The 17,039-nt window shown below is 65.4% G+C and overlaps 1 protein-coding gene across 1 annotated transcript in view; it reads left to right on the top strand.

The window, feature by feature from the left end:
• Positions 1-16,766, top strand: part of AHDC1 (AT-hook DNA binding motif containing 1) — a 50,439-nt gene extending 33,673 nt beyond the window's left edge. The window contains 6 exon segments of the mRNA XM_054517185.1: positions 8,268-8,430; positions 9,139-9,179; positions 9,560-12,720; positions 12,722-14,615; positions 14,725-15,324; positions 16,125-16,766. Of these exon segments, the coding sequence (XP_054373160.1) occupies positions 9,637-12,720; positions 12,722-14,572 (4,935 nt within the window). The 5' untranslated portion in view covers positions 8,268-8,430; positions 9,139-9,179; positions 9,560-9,636 and the 3' untranslated portion in view covers positions 14,573-14,615; positions 14,725-15,324; positions 16,125-16,766.
• Positions 16,767-17,039: the final 273 nt, after the last annotated feature.

Here is a 17,039-nt window from a genome sequence, read left to right as displayed (position 1 = left end):
CACCCACCAGAGACCCCCGCACCCGCAGGGACCGGGCCCCAGGGGGGAACGGGGGGCGCAGGGGGGAGCAGAGCCTGTTTGGGGAGCTCTGTGGGCTGCGCTTGTGTCTCAGCATCTCTCCTGCCACCCGAGGAGGTAGGAGCTGAATTAATCGCGATCAATTAGTGCTGCTTGCAGTCCCTGGCTCCCTCCCTGCACCAGCTTTGTGCACCCAGCGAGGGGGGCCCCGGTGTCCCCCTGTGCAGCACCCGAGTGCCATCGGGGACTGCAGCCCCTCCGGACCTCCAGATGGGGACAGGGGACAAGCAGGGTGTCCCCCAGCCCGTGTGGCCACGAGAAACATTCCTGCTGTAGAATTTGATGGAGGGGATGAGGAGGGGGCTGCAGGAGCCCCTCGAGGTCCCCGTGCCAGGCTGGAGCAGGGTGCTGGGGTGTCCGGAGCGAGTGTCCGGATCCTGCAGGATACTGCAGCAAATGCCCTGCAATCTGCAGCCGGATGAATCCCACCTTCCTTCCCCCGCAACGTGCTGCCCTGGGCTACAGCTAATCTATTGTGCGCTGGGCTGCAGCCAGCACAAGCTGCAATACAGTAAATCCTTCTGCAGTATCCTGCAAGGGGACCGAGCCCAGCCGCAGCCGCCCGCCGCCGCCAGACAAAGACGGGGGCCCCTGTGGGGATGGGGTGCAGGGAGCAGGGCACCCGGGGGTGGCAGGACCCCTGGCGCCGTGCCGGCCAAGATGGGAGAATGAAGCCCTTGAGCAGGGTGGGAAGTTCTCCAGGGAGTTTTGGGTGGTGCTGTGCATTCTCCTGGCCCCCCAAATCTGAGGGCAGGGAGATGCTCAACCCCCTGAGTTTGGGTTTCCCCTAAATGTTGTCACCACCGTGTTCCCCTTCAGGGTCCCAGTGCGATGCAGGGCTTTCTGTGCCCGCCCTTTCCATGTGCATGGTGCATCTTTCCCTGTGCCTCAGTTTCCCCACCAGTCAGGGCCACCAAGGCCCTCAGCCCCCTCCCTCAAGCAGGCTCCATCCCATGCGAGTCCCACTGCCCTTTTCCAGGGGATTTTGCGTGGATACTGTCATTATGGTTATTATTACTATTATTATTATTACTGGGATGTTGGTGGGGCTCTGCGGCTCTGCCGGACCCGTCTTTGGCGAGCAAGGCATCCTTCAAAGGGAAGGCGCTCCGTCACCGCCCCACAGCAGCTGCGTTCTCCTCAATTAGAAGAGGTAATGAAGCAATTTATGGGCATCTACAAAGTGATGTGTGAGTGACAGGCTGTGTACGATCCGTGCCGGGGCTCTGCCGGCAAGTTGTGTTCTTCCAATTTTAATGGAGAGCTCCTCGGCGAGGGGGGAGAGCAAACATTGGTGTGTCTGTGGGTGTGTGTGCTCCGGGGGGCTGGGTCGGGGGTGCCAGTGTGGTGTGGGTGGGTGCAGAGAGACCTGGCTGCTCCAGTCTCCCTCCCCGGGGAGCCTGAGCCGCGCTGTAACCGGAGATGGGGGCAGCTGGGTGGGAGCCCAGCCCGGGGCTGGGGCACTACAGGACCTCTGGAATAGTTGGCTGCAGCTCCCTGTTCCCATCAGCACCCCGGGTGCTGCCCACCCTGCTCCTGCCTCAGTTTCCCTGTCGCTATCCATGTCCCTGCTGCGTGGCACTGGCACACCCCTTCTTCACACCCCCAGATTTTGGGGAACCACCGTGGCCTCTCAAGGGTGGAGAGTGAATTGTGTTTTGGGGTCAAACCCCAGTGGCTTCCACTGCCAGCACCAGAGGATGGGATGGGGGTGTGCAGTGCTGTCCTGGTGTTCTGGGTGCCTGGGGGTCCCTGCAGCTTGTGTGTGCTGCCATGGGGGGTTGTACCTCCAAGCAGGTGTGATCCTGTGCCACAGAGGTGGGTGCTGCACCTCCAGGTGCTGGCACACCTGTCTGTGTACCTGTAACACAGGTGTGCACCCATAGTGCGCTCACCAGTGCCTGTGCGTGTTCCTGGACCTGTCTGTGTGTGCCTGTACGTGCTTGGCACATGTGTGACCCACCTGTGTGCCCGTTGGTGCCCACAGTGCTGTGGGGGTGTGTGGGTGCCCCTGTGCGAGCCCTGTCTGCACACGCGTGTGCAAATCCTCCCCTGTGCACGTACCTGTGCACACACCTGCATGTTCTCAACCATCTTGTGCACATTCAGGCCTGGTAGAGGGTGCACCACCTCCATACCCGCATATTTTGGGGTGCCAGGCCGCTGGCGTGATGGGGCAGGGGCTGCCCCTGCCTCCCCACACCCCTGCCCCATCCCGCCGCTGCTGGCATCGTCCCCAGTGGCTCCCACACCCCAGCTCGGCCCCAGCCGGCCGCATCTCCCAGGAAACAGGATCCACAGCCAGGAGTTTCCGCTCAACTCGTGTGTGCCTCCCACAAAAAAAAAAAAAAAAAAAAAGAAAAAAAAAGAAAAAAACCCACCCTGACACCAGCACGGCCGTTAATCCTGCCCGGCTCATTCTGCTTTTCTTGTCTAGCCAGTTTCTAAAATTGGCCAAGGGAGGCAACTGGCTGCTCTCCCCCCACCCAGACCCCCCCTCGGTCCCCACCTGGTCCCCCCGGCGCGGTGTCAGCACCTGGACCCCGGCACCCCATCCACGGCCTGCGGGATGGGGCTGCGGTCGGGCGGCTCCGGTGCCCGGCGTGGGCTGTGGGTGGGCGCCAGCGGGCCCCGGAGCCCGGTGGGCATTGTCAGCATCCTCCTCTCCCGGCGGGCGCCCCTGTGCTGCCCCGGGCAGCCCCCCAGCCCCACGCCGGGGGAGCATGGCTGTGCCGAGCGAGCTTTCGGCATGGGCACGCGTCCATCTGGCGCCTTCCAAATGTTACTGGCCTCGCAGGATCCCGGCTCCGCTCGGCGTTAACCCGCAGCGCCCCGGCGGGGAGCGCGGGCATCGCCGCCGGGACCCCGGGGCCTCCAGGGGGTGTCGGGGGGCTCTGAGCTGCCGGGGGGGCCGGGGCCGGGGCGGGGGTGCCGGGGGCAGCCGGCGGAGCCCCCTCCGCGCCCGCGGGTGTTACATGACCCGGCGCGGCCGGCGCTGGGCAGGGACGCACCGGGGCTGTGACTCATGCTGTGGCTATAACAGGGAGCCCGGGGAGGGGGGCCGCGGCCATCTGCGCGGCCTCAGGGCTGCCAGCGCGCTGCGGGGGCCCTGGGGTGCGCTCCCCGCGCCGGGCACAGCCCCCCGGGCTCCGCCGGCGCACGGGGACCGCGGGCAAGCACAGCCGGGAGCGCCCTGTGTCCGAGCTGGCACCCCGAGCGACCAGTGCTGGTGTGCCCCGTAGCCTCCCGCGGGCACGGAGAGGGCAGAGCAGGGGGCCCGGGGGCTGCTCGCCTCCCGCGCCGGCTCGACGGGGCGGGGGAACAAAGCTGGCACCGAGGGAAGAGCTAAATTTAGCCCGTTCCCTGCTAGCTCTGAACCGCGGCGCTGGGCTCCAGCCGGCCGAGGTGCCACCATCGTTGCCGTCCATCTGTCAGCCGCTCCCGAGCCCCCCCGAGCCAGGCAGGGGGGTCAGACCCCTCCACGACCACGGGAGTTGGGGGCTGCATCCACGCTGGGCGATGCCACGGGGGTCACTTGAGCGCCCCCAGCACCTGGGGGCAGCGGGGTACCCACGTCTGGGGGGTGGTATGAGGGGTCCTTGCACGGGGGAAGGGGCTCCTGACAGGTGGGATGGATGATTGCTGGGAGAGATGGCCGCTGGAGGGGGCTTGGTGTGGGGAGATGGTTTATTGTGGGGAGATGGGCGTTACAGGGAGATGGTCTTTGAGGGGTAACAGTCCTTGGAGGGGGAATGGTCATTAGAGGGAGATGGTCCTTGCAGGGGAGACAATTTCTCATGGGGGAGATGATCACTGCAGGGGAGATGGTCCTTGTGGGGAAGATGGTGCTTGAAGGCCAGTGGTTCTTGCAGGGGAGAGCCCTTGCAGGGCAGATGGCTTATGGGGAAATGGCCATTGCAGGAGAGATGGTCCTTGCAGGGGAGATGGTCAGTGCCCACTGCAGGTGAGGTGGCTCTTTAGGGGAGATGGTTTCGTGCAGGGAAAATGGTCCTTGCATGGAAGGCGGTCATTTCAGGATAGATCATTTCTCCTGAGGGAGAAGGTCCTTGCAGGGGAGATGGTTTCTTGCAGCAGCAGGAATAGGAGCCTGAGCAGGCCTCCCCACCCCTGCCCACCTCAAGGGCACCGTGCCACGTTCTGGTGCTGAGGGCTGAGCCCATCCAGGGTGCCACAGCTCCAGGAGCCCCAGGCCTGGGGATGCCACCAGCCACGGGGGGATGTGCTCCAGGAGACCCCAGTGGCACATCCAGAGCCAGGAGAAGGGCCACGTCCCTGGCTCAACACTGTCCCCAGCAGCATGGGAGTGTCCCTGGGGTCCCTGTAGCCAGGGCCAGGGGGATTGCAGGGAAATGAACTCCCCAGCCACCTTCCTGCAGCTCTGGGTTATGAGAGGGTATCAAGACCTTTGGCACCCCTTGTTCATAGCCCAGTGGTCCCAGACCCTCCTCCCAGTGCCAGGGTGGGTGTCTGAGCCTGCCCTGGGCATGTGACACCCTGGGATGATGTGAGAGGGCAGAACCCAGGGATGTTTGCCCCCCATGCCAGCCAATCCCCTCTGGCACTGGGGTCCCTGCAGCATCCCCGCAGTGCATTGGAGGCACAGGGCCCCTCAGCAGCTCCCTGCTTGGGGAGCACCCCAAAAAAGCCTCTCCTAGCCCCACAATGGGAACTGGCGGCCAAGCAGCTTGTCTGGACCCGTTACCTAAGATGAAACCCAGGCGCCATCTGCTCCATCTCCTAATTAAGAGCATGGCAGAGGAGTCAGGGCAGCGGGAGGACGTGGTGACGGCAGGGGGGATGTGACAGTGGGGTTCCAGCCCTGGGGTGACAACTGAAGGGAGGGTCAGGGCTGCCTGCAGGCACTGTGTGCCCCAGCACCCATCTGTGCCCACCCTCCCGAACCCCCAGCTCCTGCCCTGCTCCCAGTCCCAGGGTGGGTGGTCCCCAGGGTGGGTGGGGGCTCTGGGAGCTGCCAGTGGTGCCCAGAGAGGACCCCAAACACCCCTGGCACCGATGGGTGCCCCACTTGAGAGGAGGGCAGGGATGAGGGAGGGGAGGAGGAGGAGGGAGCAGGACCCGCGTGCTTTGGGGTCCGTGATGCTGAATTAGAGGGGGTGTGGGGGTCGGCGTGCAGGGGGTGAAGCCGAGGGACCCCCCGCGTGGCGCAGGGAGGAGGTGGCCAGTGGGGCTGGCTGGGGAGCACGGAAACCCTCGGCGAGCGCCTGCCAGGAAGCTGTCACTGGAGGGGATTTTCCATTGGTGTCAGCAGGCGCAGGACGGGCTGGGGGAGCTGCTGGGGCGGGGGTTGGGGGCGCCCGGGAGGGGCCCGGGAGGGTGCGAGGGACGGGGCGCGGAGGGGACAGGGTCCCCGGGGCCCCGGGGGTGGGGGGGTTCGTGCACAGGGGAGCTGCACCCCCGTGGTGCCCGCAGATCGGGGGGAAAGCCACCCTGGTGTGTGAGTGTGAGTGTGCAAGGGACAGGCGCCGCCGCGGCGTCCCCGTGTGCCACACGAGCGGGACACCCCCGTGCCACTGGGGGGGCAGGCAGGGCACCGCGCCCCTGCGGGGAATGCCAGCTGTGCCCACGGGACGCGGGTGACAGCGGGACCGGACGGGCCCCGCGCCCCTGTGGGGGCACTTAGGGCCACCCCAAAGCGTGGCAGCGCCCCGCGGTGCCCGAGGAGCCCCGGGCCGGCGGGGCAGTGGGGAGGGCGCCCGGCGGGCTGGGAGGCGGCGGGCCAGCGTGTCCCCATCTGTGTGGCGGCTGTGTCCCTGCCGCCTTGCCTGTCTCCCGGTGGCATCTCCGGCCCCACCCTGACGTCTGGGTGGCCTCGGAGCCGGGCACCAAACCACGTCCGTGTCCTGCGGGGCCAATCCTCCATCCCCCCGCCGCCGCGCCGGTGCCAAGCCGGCCCCTCCGTGCCCGCCCGGTGCCAGCGCTGCGGGTCGGGGCTGGGTGCCAGCAGCCTCGGGGAGCTCAGGGGGGCTTGGGGGCGCCTGCAGCCCCCTGCACACTCGTGCTGCCACCCCACGGCACCCTTTCCACCAAAGGGGAGCCCGGTCTGGGTGGAGTGGGGGAGGTGGAGGACATCGTGCCGGCTTGGAGCAGCTCTGGTGGAAGGTGTCCCTGCCCCTGGCAGGAGGCTGGAAGGAGATGAGTCTTAAGGTCCCTTCCAACCCAAACCATTCCATGATTCTGATTCCTCTCGCCGCCAACCTCCGTCAAGCCTGAAACCGTTAAACTAATTAAAGCTTTGCAGCAGCAGGATTAAGCCCGGGCAGGGGAGGTGGGAGCCCAGGTAGTCGATTAGTTCACCAGGCGAGGATATTGGATTTCTGCGAGGCGAGTCAGCAGTCTTCGGGGGCTGTTATCTTTGCAGGGCTGCGGGGTCAGGAGGTGGGAAGCGGAGGTGACTGCAATCTCGCCCGCTTCATCCCCCCGCTCTTCATCCTCGCCCCCCCGGCCCCGCCGCAGCACCCGGTCTGGCCGGCTCTCCCCCGCCCGCGGCGCCCATCTCTATCTCTCCTTCTCCCTCCGTCCCTCCTCGCTTGTGTGGTCTCGGCTGGTGTTTTGTAACCCGGGAGGAGAAAAAAAAATTAAAAGATTTTTCTTTTTTTTTTTTTAAAAAGGGGAAAATAAAAAAATAAGGAAAAAGGCCCTACCCCTGGCGAGGAAGCCAGGAATGGCGAGGTCCGGAGAGCCTAATGGGAAACATGTGGCGGCTGCCTGGGGCTGAGCGGGGAGGTGAAAGTGAGCGCGGCGAACATCCCGGTGCGCCCCCCCGCGCGTCCCGGAGCCCCCTCCCCAGCGCCGCTCCCACCTGCGCTCCACGCCGCGCTGGGTGCGTGGGTGGATGCTCGGGGGGTGCAGGTGGTCCCCGCTATGGGGGCGCTTTGCACGGGGCGAGGGCGGGGTCCCGGCGCACGGAGTGTCCCCCGCGTGTCGCGGGACACGTGTGTGTCCCCCCGTGGGACCGGCGCAGAACCGGACACCGGTGCTGTGGGGTCGGGGCTGCGACCTGAGCCTGCAGCATCCCCTGCACACCGGGGGTGACCGTGGGCAACGGGGACCGTGCAGAACGCGGGCGATGCCGTGTCCAGAGACCCCCACACCCGGTGGGGACCCACGGGCGTCCCGCAGCGTTTGCCGAAGCAGCCGCAGCTCCGTGGGCCACGGACACAGCGGGGAACGGCGGCGCAGGGCTGGGGGGTGGCATCGCGACACCCCCGACACCCCCGGACACCCCCCGACACCCCAAACCTCCCCTGGAGCCGCGCAGCCTGTGCAGCGAGGACCAGCTCTCGGCGGCTGTTCTGGAAAACCTCCCGTTTGTTTCCTTCCTGCCTGCCTCCCCTCCGACAGCTCCCTGGGCACACCAGCAGCCTCAGCAGAGACGAGACCGGTCTTTCTAGCACATATTTTCCTGCTCCACATAGCCCTTGGTGTAACTTTACACCGAGGTGCCCGCAGCTCCGCGGTGCCAGCGCTGCGCCCAAAGGCTGGCGGGGAGACGGGGAAAAAGGGGGGGATGCGGATGGACTGACAGGTTTGAATTCTCTTTCCCTGCCTTGTTGATAAGTTGTCACGCTAATCCAGACACCGGGAAGAGCCTGGATCACGCCGAGCGGCTGCGTGTGTGTGTCTGCGGGTGTGTGCTGGGGGAGGGAGCCAACCGGCAGGGATTCACACGCGGCGCTGGGGAGGGAAACAGGCGGCCGTGCTGGCACGGGGGGCTCGCGAGGGGCTCGGGGGCTCCACCGTGCACCCCTGAGCCACACGGGCAGCGGCTGGGGGTGCCTCTGCAGGAGAGGGGGGGGGCAGAGCTTCTACACACGCCTGTGCAATGTGCACATCCATGGGGATGAGCACGCGTGTGCCTACAGCCTGCTGGGAGATGCTGTGGGTATCTCATATGGGCAGCCCCCGGTTCGAGGCATGCACACGGTGGGGAGGAAAGGGTTGTCCTGCCCCAAAACGCCACCCCGGGCATCCCGTGATGGGGCCAAGGGCACAACGTGGGTGCCCCCGTGGGCCGTGGCTTCGAGGGGGAGGCGTCAACGGGAGGCACATGGTGTGCCCAGCCCCGCGGGCGCCCAGGGCAGCCGGGGAGGGGGGCACTCCCAGGGGAGGGGGCGGCTGGGCTGATGTGCGGGGTCTCTCTCGAGCAGATGGGAGCTCGGTCGCCTGCCAGCCCCTCGCACTGGAGAACGGTGCCAGCCCGCCAGCCGAGTGGTTCCCGCGTGCCCAGGGCTCCGGCCCCCGCCAGCCCGGCAGCGACGGCGACAGCAGGAGCTTCCGAGTGAACCTGCACTGCAAACACCCCCGCAACAGGTACCTGGGGCCTCACCCCGAAAACGGGGTGCGGCACCAAGCGAGGGTTGGCGGCACATCTTGCTGCCCATGTTCTGTCCATCCCTGCCCGGGAGATACAGGGCGAGAAGGGATCCCCGGCTCTGCACAGCCTCCCGGCTTGGGATTTTGGGGTGAACAGAGGGGCTGCAGCCCCTGTGCATTGTGCACGTGGTGCCCGGCACCCACCCGTGAGTGCCCGAGCCACCCCACCACAACCCTCGCTGACCCCTCCCAAGAGGGGAAACTGAGGCAGGCGCCACCGAGGGGCGTCCCGGCGACGGGAGGGGTGGCCCCGGGCAGTGGCCCCGCGGGTGGGGGCTGCAGCTGTGCTCGGGGTGGGTGGGATGCGGGCTGGGAGGTGCTGAGCGAACCTCGGGCGAAGCCCCCCCGCGTGTCCGGAGCGCGGCTCGCCGGGGACACCTAGTGGCAGCGCCACCAAAGGACCCCCGCCCCACGGAGGGGCTGCTGGGGACGGGAGGGGGGCGCAAACCTGGCCCCTCTGTCCCCCAGGGGAGAGGCAGCCTCCCCCTCTTTGCCCATGCCCCGCGGCCCCACGGTGCCGGAGCGCGGCAGCTCGGGAGGATCAGCCCCTGGTACGTCCCGTGCAGGGACTGGCACAGGGGTGGGGGGCACTTGAGCGAGGCCCCCCCCGTGTGGGGCTGACCCTGCACACCCCTTCCTTTGCAGAGAGCTCAAGTGCAATAGCAGGAGCAGCAGCAAAGCCGAGGGTAAGTCCCAGCCCCGGCCCTCCCCTCAGACACCCGAACTCTGCCCCTGGGGTGGGGTGGGAAAACCCAGAGCCTCACCCGTCTTCACCGGGGAGGGGGAGCGTGCCGGAGTTCCTGGTGTGGGGAGGGCATCCAGCCCGCTGCTCCTGAGCTGGGGAGGGCACCCAGTTCCCCCAAGGCCCCGTTTTCCCAGCTGTGAGCAGGGCTGTCACATTCCTGCGGTGCCAGTCGGGTCATGGCTGCTGACAGGGCGGAGGGAGCTGGGGGATGGATGTGGGGGCCTCATCCCTGGGAACAGGGGGTTGGAGTGAGGCTCTGCTGGCTGGTTTGGGCCGGCAGTGCCTGTGGAGCCTCACTGTCCCCGTCTCTGCCGCCCGTAGGTCCTGGTGTCACCTTCCCTGACCCCCATGTCAGCAACTGCTCGGCCAAGCGGCACGCGGGGGAGGAGGAGGTCAGGATGCGCGTGAAGCCCCCGGGCCCAGTGGTAACGACCAGCGTTGTGCGTGGCTCGCCCGACTACGTCCGAGAGCCCAAATTCTACCCGCCGGGACACCCGGTGCAGCGGCCCCCCGCCTGCCCGGCCGAGAAGGCGCTGTCCTGCAGTGTGCTCAGCTTCCCTGAGGGGTCGTGCCCCGCGCTCGGCCGGGAGCACCAGGCAGGCTCGCTGCTGCACGGCGACCCGGCCGACCGCTGCCAGAGCGTCCACGGGGGCACCAAGGCGGCCGAGGACCTGCTGGGCTGCGCCGGGGAGCCCCGGATCCTGGGGGGCAGCACAGAGGAGGCATCTGCCCGCGACCGGGCGCCCAAAACCTTCCCCAACGCGACGCTGGCCTCGGGCCGCTGCAACGTAGACGGCATCCTCGCCTTGCTCCGCAGCAAGTGCGGCAACGGGCACATCAACCTCCACCCTGTGGTGCAGCTCATCGACATCATGAAGGACCTCAACCGCCTCTCTGAGGACCTCAAGAACAGCGGGGTGCACCTGGACTGTGGCAGCCTCCGTGGCGGCGGTGGGGCTCACGAGGACAGCCGCCTCCTGCCCGCTGACCGGGACCTCCAGTACAGCTTCTTCTCCTCGCCCTCCCTGGCCAACAGCATCCGCAGCCCCGAGGAGCGGGGGGTGCTCCTCAAATCCGACCCGTCGCGGCATCCCCGGCCCCCAGCGCGTGACGGAGAGGCTGAGGGAGGCGGGGGGAGCACCCCACAGCCCCCAGGACACGCTGTGGGTGTGGGGGACGTCTCCAAAGCTCCGGCGGATGAAGCCGGCTGCTCCCAGCCCGATGCCAGCGATTACTCGGAACTGGCCGAGGCGGACATCCTGAACGAGCTGGCCTCCCTGGCTTGCCCAGGGACGCAGCTGCTGGAGTCGCAGGCGATGGAGCCGCAGCCCCAGTTGCTGCCAGCCCAAGAGCTGGACTCCCAATCCCGGCTGTTGGATTCCCAGTCCCTGGAGTCACAGCCCCAGCTGCTTGATTCGCAGAGCCTGGAGCCGCTGCCAGAGTCGCTGGAGCTGCAAAACCTGGAGCCGTTGGGGCTGCAGTCGCTGGAGCCGCTCTCTGAGTCTCTGGAGCTGCAGTCGCTGGAGCCTCTGTCCGAGTCGCTGGAGCTGCAGTCACTGGAGCCATTGGCGGAGCCTCTGGGGCTGCAGACCCTGGAGCCACTGCCCGGAGCGCTGGAGCCCCCGCTGCTGCCCACTGAGCCCTCTCTGCTGGAGCCACAGCCACTGGGCACCGTCTCGGAGCTGCTGGAGGCGCAGCCGGGCACCGGGGACCCTCTGCGGCCCCACGGGCTGCAGCCCCGGCTCGGGGGGTGTCCCCTGAGCACCATGGTGAAGCGGGGCCCCTGCGGGGGCCGGGGGGCCGGGCGGTGTGGCGAAGACCACCGCAAGTACGCCCTGCGCCGGACTGATAAGCCAAAGATGCTGTGCCGCCGGAGGAGGGCGGGGCGAGGGCGCCGGGTGGACATCACCCCCGAGAGCCACGTCCTGTCCCCCCTCACCCTGCCCGCCGAGCTGCCCCCCGGGCCCGAGGAGCCTGACACCCCGGTGCTGAGCCCCCCACCGCCACCGCCTCCCACCACGCTGGACCCCAACGAGATGCCCAAAGCCCCCACGGCAGGGAAGAAGAGCAAGTGCCGGGGGGTGAGGAAGATGGTGGTGAAGATGGCCAAGATCCCCGTGTCCCTGGGGAGAAGGAACAAGACCACCTACAAGGTGTCATCGCTCAGCAGCAACCTGAACCTGGAGGGGAAGGAGCTGGCAGCCAGCAGCTCCATGGAGCCCACGCCGCTGCTCAAGATGAAGAACAACGGGCGCAACGTGGTCGTGGTGTTCCCTCCTGGCGAGATGCCCATTATCCTGAAGCGCAAGCGGGGCCGGCCTCCCAAAAACCTGCTGCTGGGCCAGGCCAAGCCCAAGGAGCCCACCCCAGAAGTGAAGAAGAGGAGGAGGAGGAAGCAGAAGCTGGCCTCGCCCCAGCCCTCCTACATCGCCGACACCAACGACAGCAAAGCCGACTACTCGGATGTGTTGGCCAAGCTGGCCTTCCTGAACCGACAGAGCCAGTGCTCGGGGCGCTGCTCACCGCCCCGCTGCTGGACCCCCAGCGAGCCCGAGTCCATCCACCAAGCCCCCGACACCCAGAGCATCTCCCACTTCCTGCACCGGGTCCAGGGTTTCCGCCGGCGCGGCGGCAAGGCGGGGGGCTTCGGTGGGCGTGGGGGCAGCCACGCCGCCCGCGCCGCACGCTGCTCCTTCAGCGATTTCTTTGAGGGCATCGGGAAGAAGAAGAAAGCCCCCACGGCCCTCCACGCTGACCCCGTGCACCCCCGCAAGCGCGGCCGGCTGGAGCCCGACCCCGTGGGCAAGCCCAAGCGGAAGCGACGGGCGCGCAAGAACGGGGCCCTGTTCCCCGAACCCAACTCCGGGCAGAGCTTCGGGGACGGCCCCGCCGCAGAGTGGGGCGGGGGCGAGAAGGGCAGCCCCTGGGCCCCCCACCACAGCCACCCCGGCGGCCAGCCTGGACGCAACGGTGGCTACCAAGGGGCCGAGGCGAGACCCTTCCACGCCGCGGGGTTGGAGTCGGGCTCCTCTGGCCGTGCCGGTTTCTACGCTGGCAGCGCGCCGTCCTCGCAGACAGAGACCGGTCCGGAGCGGCACAGCCTCTTCACCGGCTACTTCCGCTCCTTGCTGGACTCCGATGACTCCTCCGACCTGCTGGACTTCGCCCTCTCCGCGTCCCGCTCCGAGTCCCGTAAATCGGCGGCCGCCTACACGGCGCCCCCGGCCGCGCTGCCCGGCCAGCGGGGCATGGCTGCCTACACGGCCCGCGGCGGCAAAGTGCCGGCGGCCAACCCCGGTGCCGAGGCCTTCCACGCGGCCATGCAGGGCCGGCCAGCGTTCCCGCCCGGCCGCGCCTCCAGCGCCTACGGGGTGACCCAAGGCTCCTCCGAGTGCCGGGGCACCGAGTCCTTCCCCAAACTGGCCCCGCCATCAGCCGTGTCCCGGTCGCCCACGGCTCACCCGGCGGCCAGCGGCACCCCCTGGCTACTCCCCATACGGCAGCTACGGCAGCGCCGGGCAGAGCGTGGCACCCGCCAGCGTGTTCCCGCCAGGAAAGCAGTACCCATCAGCACAGGACTGCCCCAACAGCAAGGACTGCAGCTTCGCCTATGGCAGCGGCAGCAGCCTCCCGTCCTCGCCCAGCAGTGCCCACAGTGCCGGCTACGCGCCACCGACAGCTGGTCCCAGTTTGCCGCTGGGAAAAGCTGCCTTCTTCAACAGTGCCGAGCAGGGGGGGCAGTTCTCCAGCGCCGCGCACACCCCCCTGCGCTGCGACAGCCGGGCCAGCACCGTCTCGCCCGGCGGCTACATGGTGCCCAAGGGGTCAGCGTCCTTCCAGCCCTCGCCTGAAAACTGCCGGCAGTTCCCCAGCTCCGCGCCGTGGGCCTTCCGGCAGGGCTACGGAGGGTTGGACTGGAGCTCAGAAGCCTTCAGCCAGCTCTACAACCCGGGCTTCGAGTGCCACCTCAATGAACCCAACGTCATCCTGGACATCTCCAACTACACCCCGCAGAAAGCCAAGCAGCAGACGGTCTCTGAGACCTTCTCGGAGTCCTCCTCTGACAGCACCCAGTTCAACCAGCCGGCTGGTTACCGGCGCGCCAACAGCGAGGCGTCCTCCAGCGAGGGCCAGTCCAGCCTCTCCAGCCTGGAGAAGCTGATGATGGACTGGAATGAGGCATCCTCCGCCCCTGGCTACAACTGGAACCAGAGCGTCCTCTTCCAGAGTAACTCCAAGCCCGGTCGAGGCCGACGGAAGAAGGTGGATATGTTCGACACCTCCCACCTGAGTTTCTCCTCCTCTTCCTCATCTTCCTCCGTGTACCCCTCCAAGAGGAACACGGGACCCCGGCAGCCCCGGGGCTCCCGAGGGGCTTGTGCCTCCAAGAAGGAGAGGGGGACGGGCAAAGCCAAGTTCCCCACCAAGTCACAGGCGGTGAACCCCCTGTTCCAGGACAGCACGGACCTGGGCTTGGACTACTACAGCGGGGACAGCAGCATGTCCCCCCTGCCCTCCCAGTCCCGGGGCTTCGGGGTGGGGGAGCGGGACCCCTGTGACTACACCGGCCCCTACTCCATGAACCCCTCCACCCCCTCGGATGGGACCTTTGTCCAGGGGTTCCAGAGCGACTCCCCCGGTTTGGGGCAGCCGGATTTGGAGAGCAAGCACTTCCCTGCCCTCCCGCACCAGCTGGCAGCCCCCGGCCAGCAGACTGTGTTCGAGGCCGGTTTGCAGAAAGCCTTCTCGCCCAACTGCTCCCCGACCTTGGCCTTCAAGGAGGACCTGCGGGCAGGCAGCATGCGGAAGCTGCCCGCCTGCGACTCGCTCAAACACAGCATGCAGGGGGGGGCCCTGCCACACGCCCCACACCTGGCCTGCCGCGACCTCCCCATGCCTCAAGCGCACTATGACTCCCCCAGCTGCAAAAACCCCCCGTACTGGTATTCCCCCAACGCCAGCACCCGCAGCCCTTCCTACGACGGCAAGGCGGGGGCTGGCATGCTGGTAGACTTCATGGGCAGGACGGACCCCCCGTGTCTGAACCCCCACTTGAGCAGCCCGAGCAGCACCCACCCCTCCAAGGGCGAGAAGGAGCCCTTGGAGATGTCCCGGGCCCACCACCGAGGACCCTACGCTTGTCCCTTGATCAATGACTTGAACATCTCCCCCGTACCGAGAGACTCAATGTTGCAGCTGCAGGACAACTACAGGTACCCCAGTTTTGCACCCCAAGGGCACCCCGTCATGGCCCCCAGCCAGAAGAGCGGGTTTTTGGGACCCATGGTAGAGCAACAACACCCTGAGGACACTTTTACGGTCACCTCATTGTAGTGTCTGCTGACGTGCCAACGGGACAACGAGGTTTTGTTACAGGGTAGGTGGGGGAGAACCTGGGAGCGAGGGTGGCAGGAGGGGACACAGGGGACCCTCAGGGCCCTTCTCATCGTGTCCCCCTCTCTCTCCATGTTGTGTTTCTCTTTCAGAGGTAATTTAGCCAGCACTTTTTTCTGGAACACTTTTCAAGTTCTGTATTTAACTGGGATTGGAACCGTTTGTTTGTTTTCTTAAAAAAAAAAAAAAAAAGAAAAAAAAGAAAGAAAAAAGGAGAAAAAAAGAAAAAAAAAGGAGAAAAAAAAGATAAAAAATAAGTGAAACAAAAGGAAAAAATTAATAATAATGGATGAAGAGAGAAACCCCCCGTTTTTCCCCCTCCGCACTCAAACCCACTCCGCCTGCCAAGCTCCGGCTCTGCTTCCCGGACTGCCGCCCCCCCCGCCCCGCAGCAGGACAATCGGACGGACGGACGGACGGACAGAGCGCAGGCCCGGCGCAGGGGCGCGGGCAGGGAGGGCAGGAGGGGATCCGGGGGTCAGCGCTGGGTGCCCCCTGCCCCCAGCCCGGCCGGGGCCCCTCGCTGCCCCGGGGAGGCTGTTTGGGGATTCTTTTCTTTTCTTGTCCCTCCCCGTCCGCTGTCGCCCGGGGCTGCTCCTGCCGGATGGACAGCGATGGGTGGTGGTGAAGCGCTGACCCCTCCAGGCTCTGGCACCGTCGCCAGCGGGGCTCGGAGACGCCACTGTCACCAGGTGAGTGCCAGCTGTGCTCCCCAGCCAGTGGCTGTGCCAGCTGTGCCAGCTGTGCTCCCAGCCAGGCTGTGCCGGCTGCTCCGTGCCCTGGGGGCTCCCTGACCCACCTACACCCACCCTCAGGGCGCCCCTGGCCCGTGCTGGGCTGTGAACCCTTGGGTGCTGTCCCACCAAGCACCAAACTGGGGACCCTGTGGGCTGCAGTGCCTGGGGCTGGCTGGAGCCTGGGCTGTGGGGTGCAGGAGCCAGGGTGTGCCAGGGTGAGGGGGTGTGGGGTGCCCCAGAGCCCTGTTCGGTGCCAGATGGAGCAGGCAGGACCCGAGAGCCCCGGGTACGTGGGTGCCAGACAAGAACGATCAGGACTGCAGAGTGCAAGGCTGGATGAGAAGGACCCAGATCTTCTGGGACATGGGTGCCAGACTGGGGTGAACAGGACCCCAGATCCCCTGGGTGCCACATTGGGGTGAACGGGACCCCCAGATCCCCTGGGTGCCACATTGGGGTGAACGGGACCCCCTCAGAGCCCTGAGTGTTGGGGTGCCAGATTTGGGGAGCAGGACCCCAAGCTCTGCGTGTATGGGTGCCAGATTTGGGGAGCAGGACCCCGGTCCCCGGGTTTGGGGGTGCCAGATTTGGGGAGCAGGACCCCAAGCTCTGCGTGTATGGGTGCCAGATTTGGGAAGCAGGACCCGGCCCCCGGGTCTGGGGGTGCCGGAGCCCCGCTCCGCGGGTGCTGGGTGGCCGGGGGCGCACGGGCAGCCCAGGGTGGGACCCTCACTCCTCTCTCCCTCTGCCCCCAGCCCCAGCACCCCCAGCCCTGCGCCCCCCGCCCGTTCCGGCCGCCAGAGCAGAGCAGAGCAGAGGAGATGGAGATGGAGATGAGATGGAGATGGAGATGGAGATGGAGATGAGATGGAGATGGAGATGAGATGGAGATGGAGAGGAGGGGGCCGCCTCCGGAGGGGACCCCGCCCCGCCGCCCCCGCTTCGCCCCCGGCCCCGCCTCGGCCGTGGCGCCGGCGCCGCGTTCTCTCTCTCCTCCCAGCCAGAAGCAGAGGGACTCTTTAAGTTTTATTTTTTATTTGATTAATTTTCATTTTCTGCACAAAACCAGCAATTGTAAATACTTTTGAAGAAAAGAAGTTAAAAAAATGTTTAAGGATAAAAAAAAAAAAAAAATTAAAAAGCTGAAAAATCACAAAAAAAAAAAAAAGAGAGAGAATCATGCACCGGAGGGAGAATCCAAAAATGATGGAGAACTGGCCTAAAGCATCCAAGAGGTGAATATGCAGCAGAAAAGAGCAAAACCCCCCCCAGTATGCACTGAGAAAAAATTTATTTACAGATCGAGCAACAAAAAAAAAAGAAAAAAAAGAAAAAAGTGACAATAACCTATTTATTGTATATAATGTTTTATTATAAATCGTGTCTTGTATATTGCATTCTGTACATCTGCTGTGGTTTTGTGGTGTGCAACTTCCGCATGGGTTCCTTGGGTTTCCGTTGCCTTTTTTTTAATGATTCAATGATGATTTGAGTTTTATTTTTATTATTATTCTGAAGAACGAAGGCGGGTTTTTGATTTTTTTTGTTGGGTTTTTTGGTTGGTTTTTTTTTTTTTTTTTTGGCAGTACACACCCAAAGATCCAAATTTGTATAAAAACAAAAAAGGAGTTAAAAAAAAAAAAAAAACAAAAGAAAGAAAAACTTTAAAA

This window comes from Molothrus ater, chromosome 24 (assembly GCF_012460135.2).
Source record: "Molothrus ater isolate BHLD 08-10-18 breed brown headed cowbird chromosome 24, BPBGC_Mater_1.1, whole genome shotgun sequence".
Classification (NCBI taxonomy): domain Eukaryota; kingdom Metazoa; phylum Chordata; class Aves; order Passeriformes; family Icteridae; genus Molothrus; species Molothrus ater.
The sequence above is the reverse complement of the archived record's forward strand: the minus strand, read 5'-3'. Positions and strand labels throughout refer to the sequence as shown.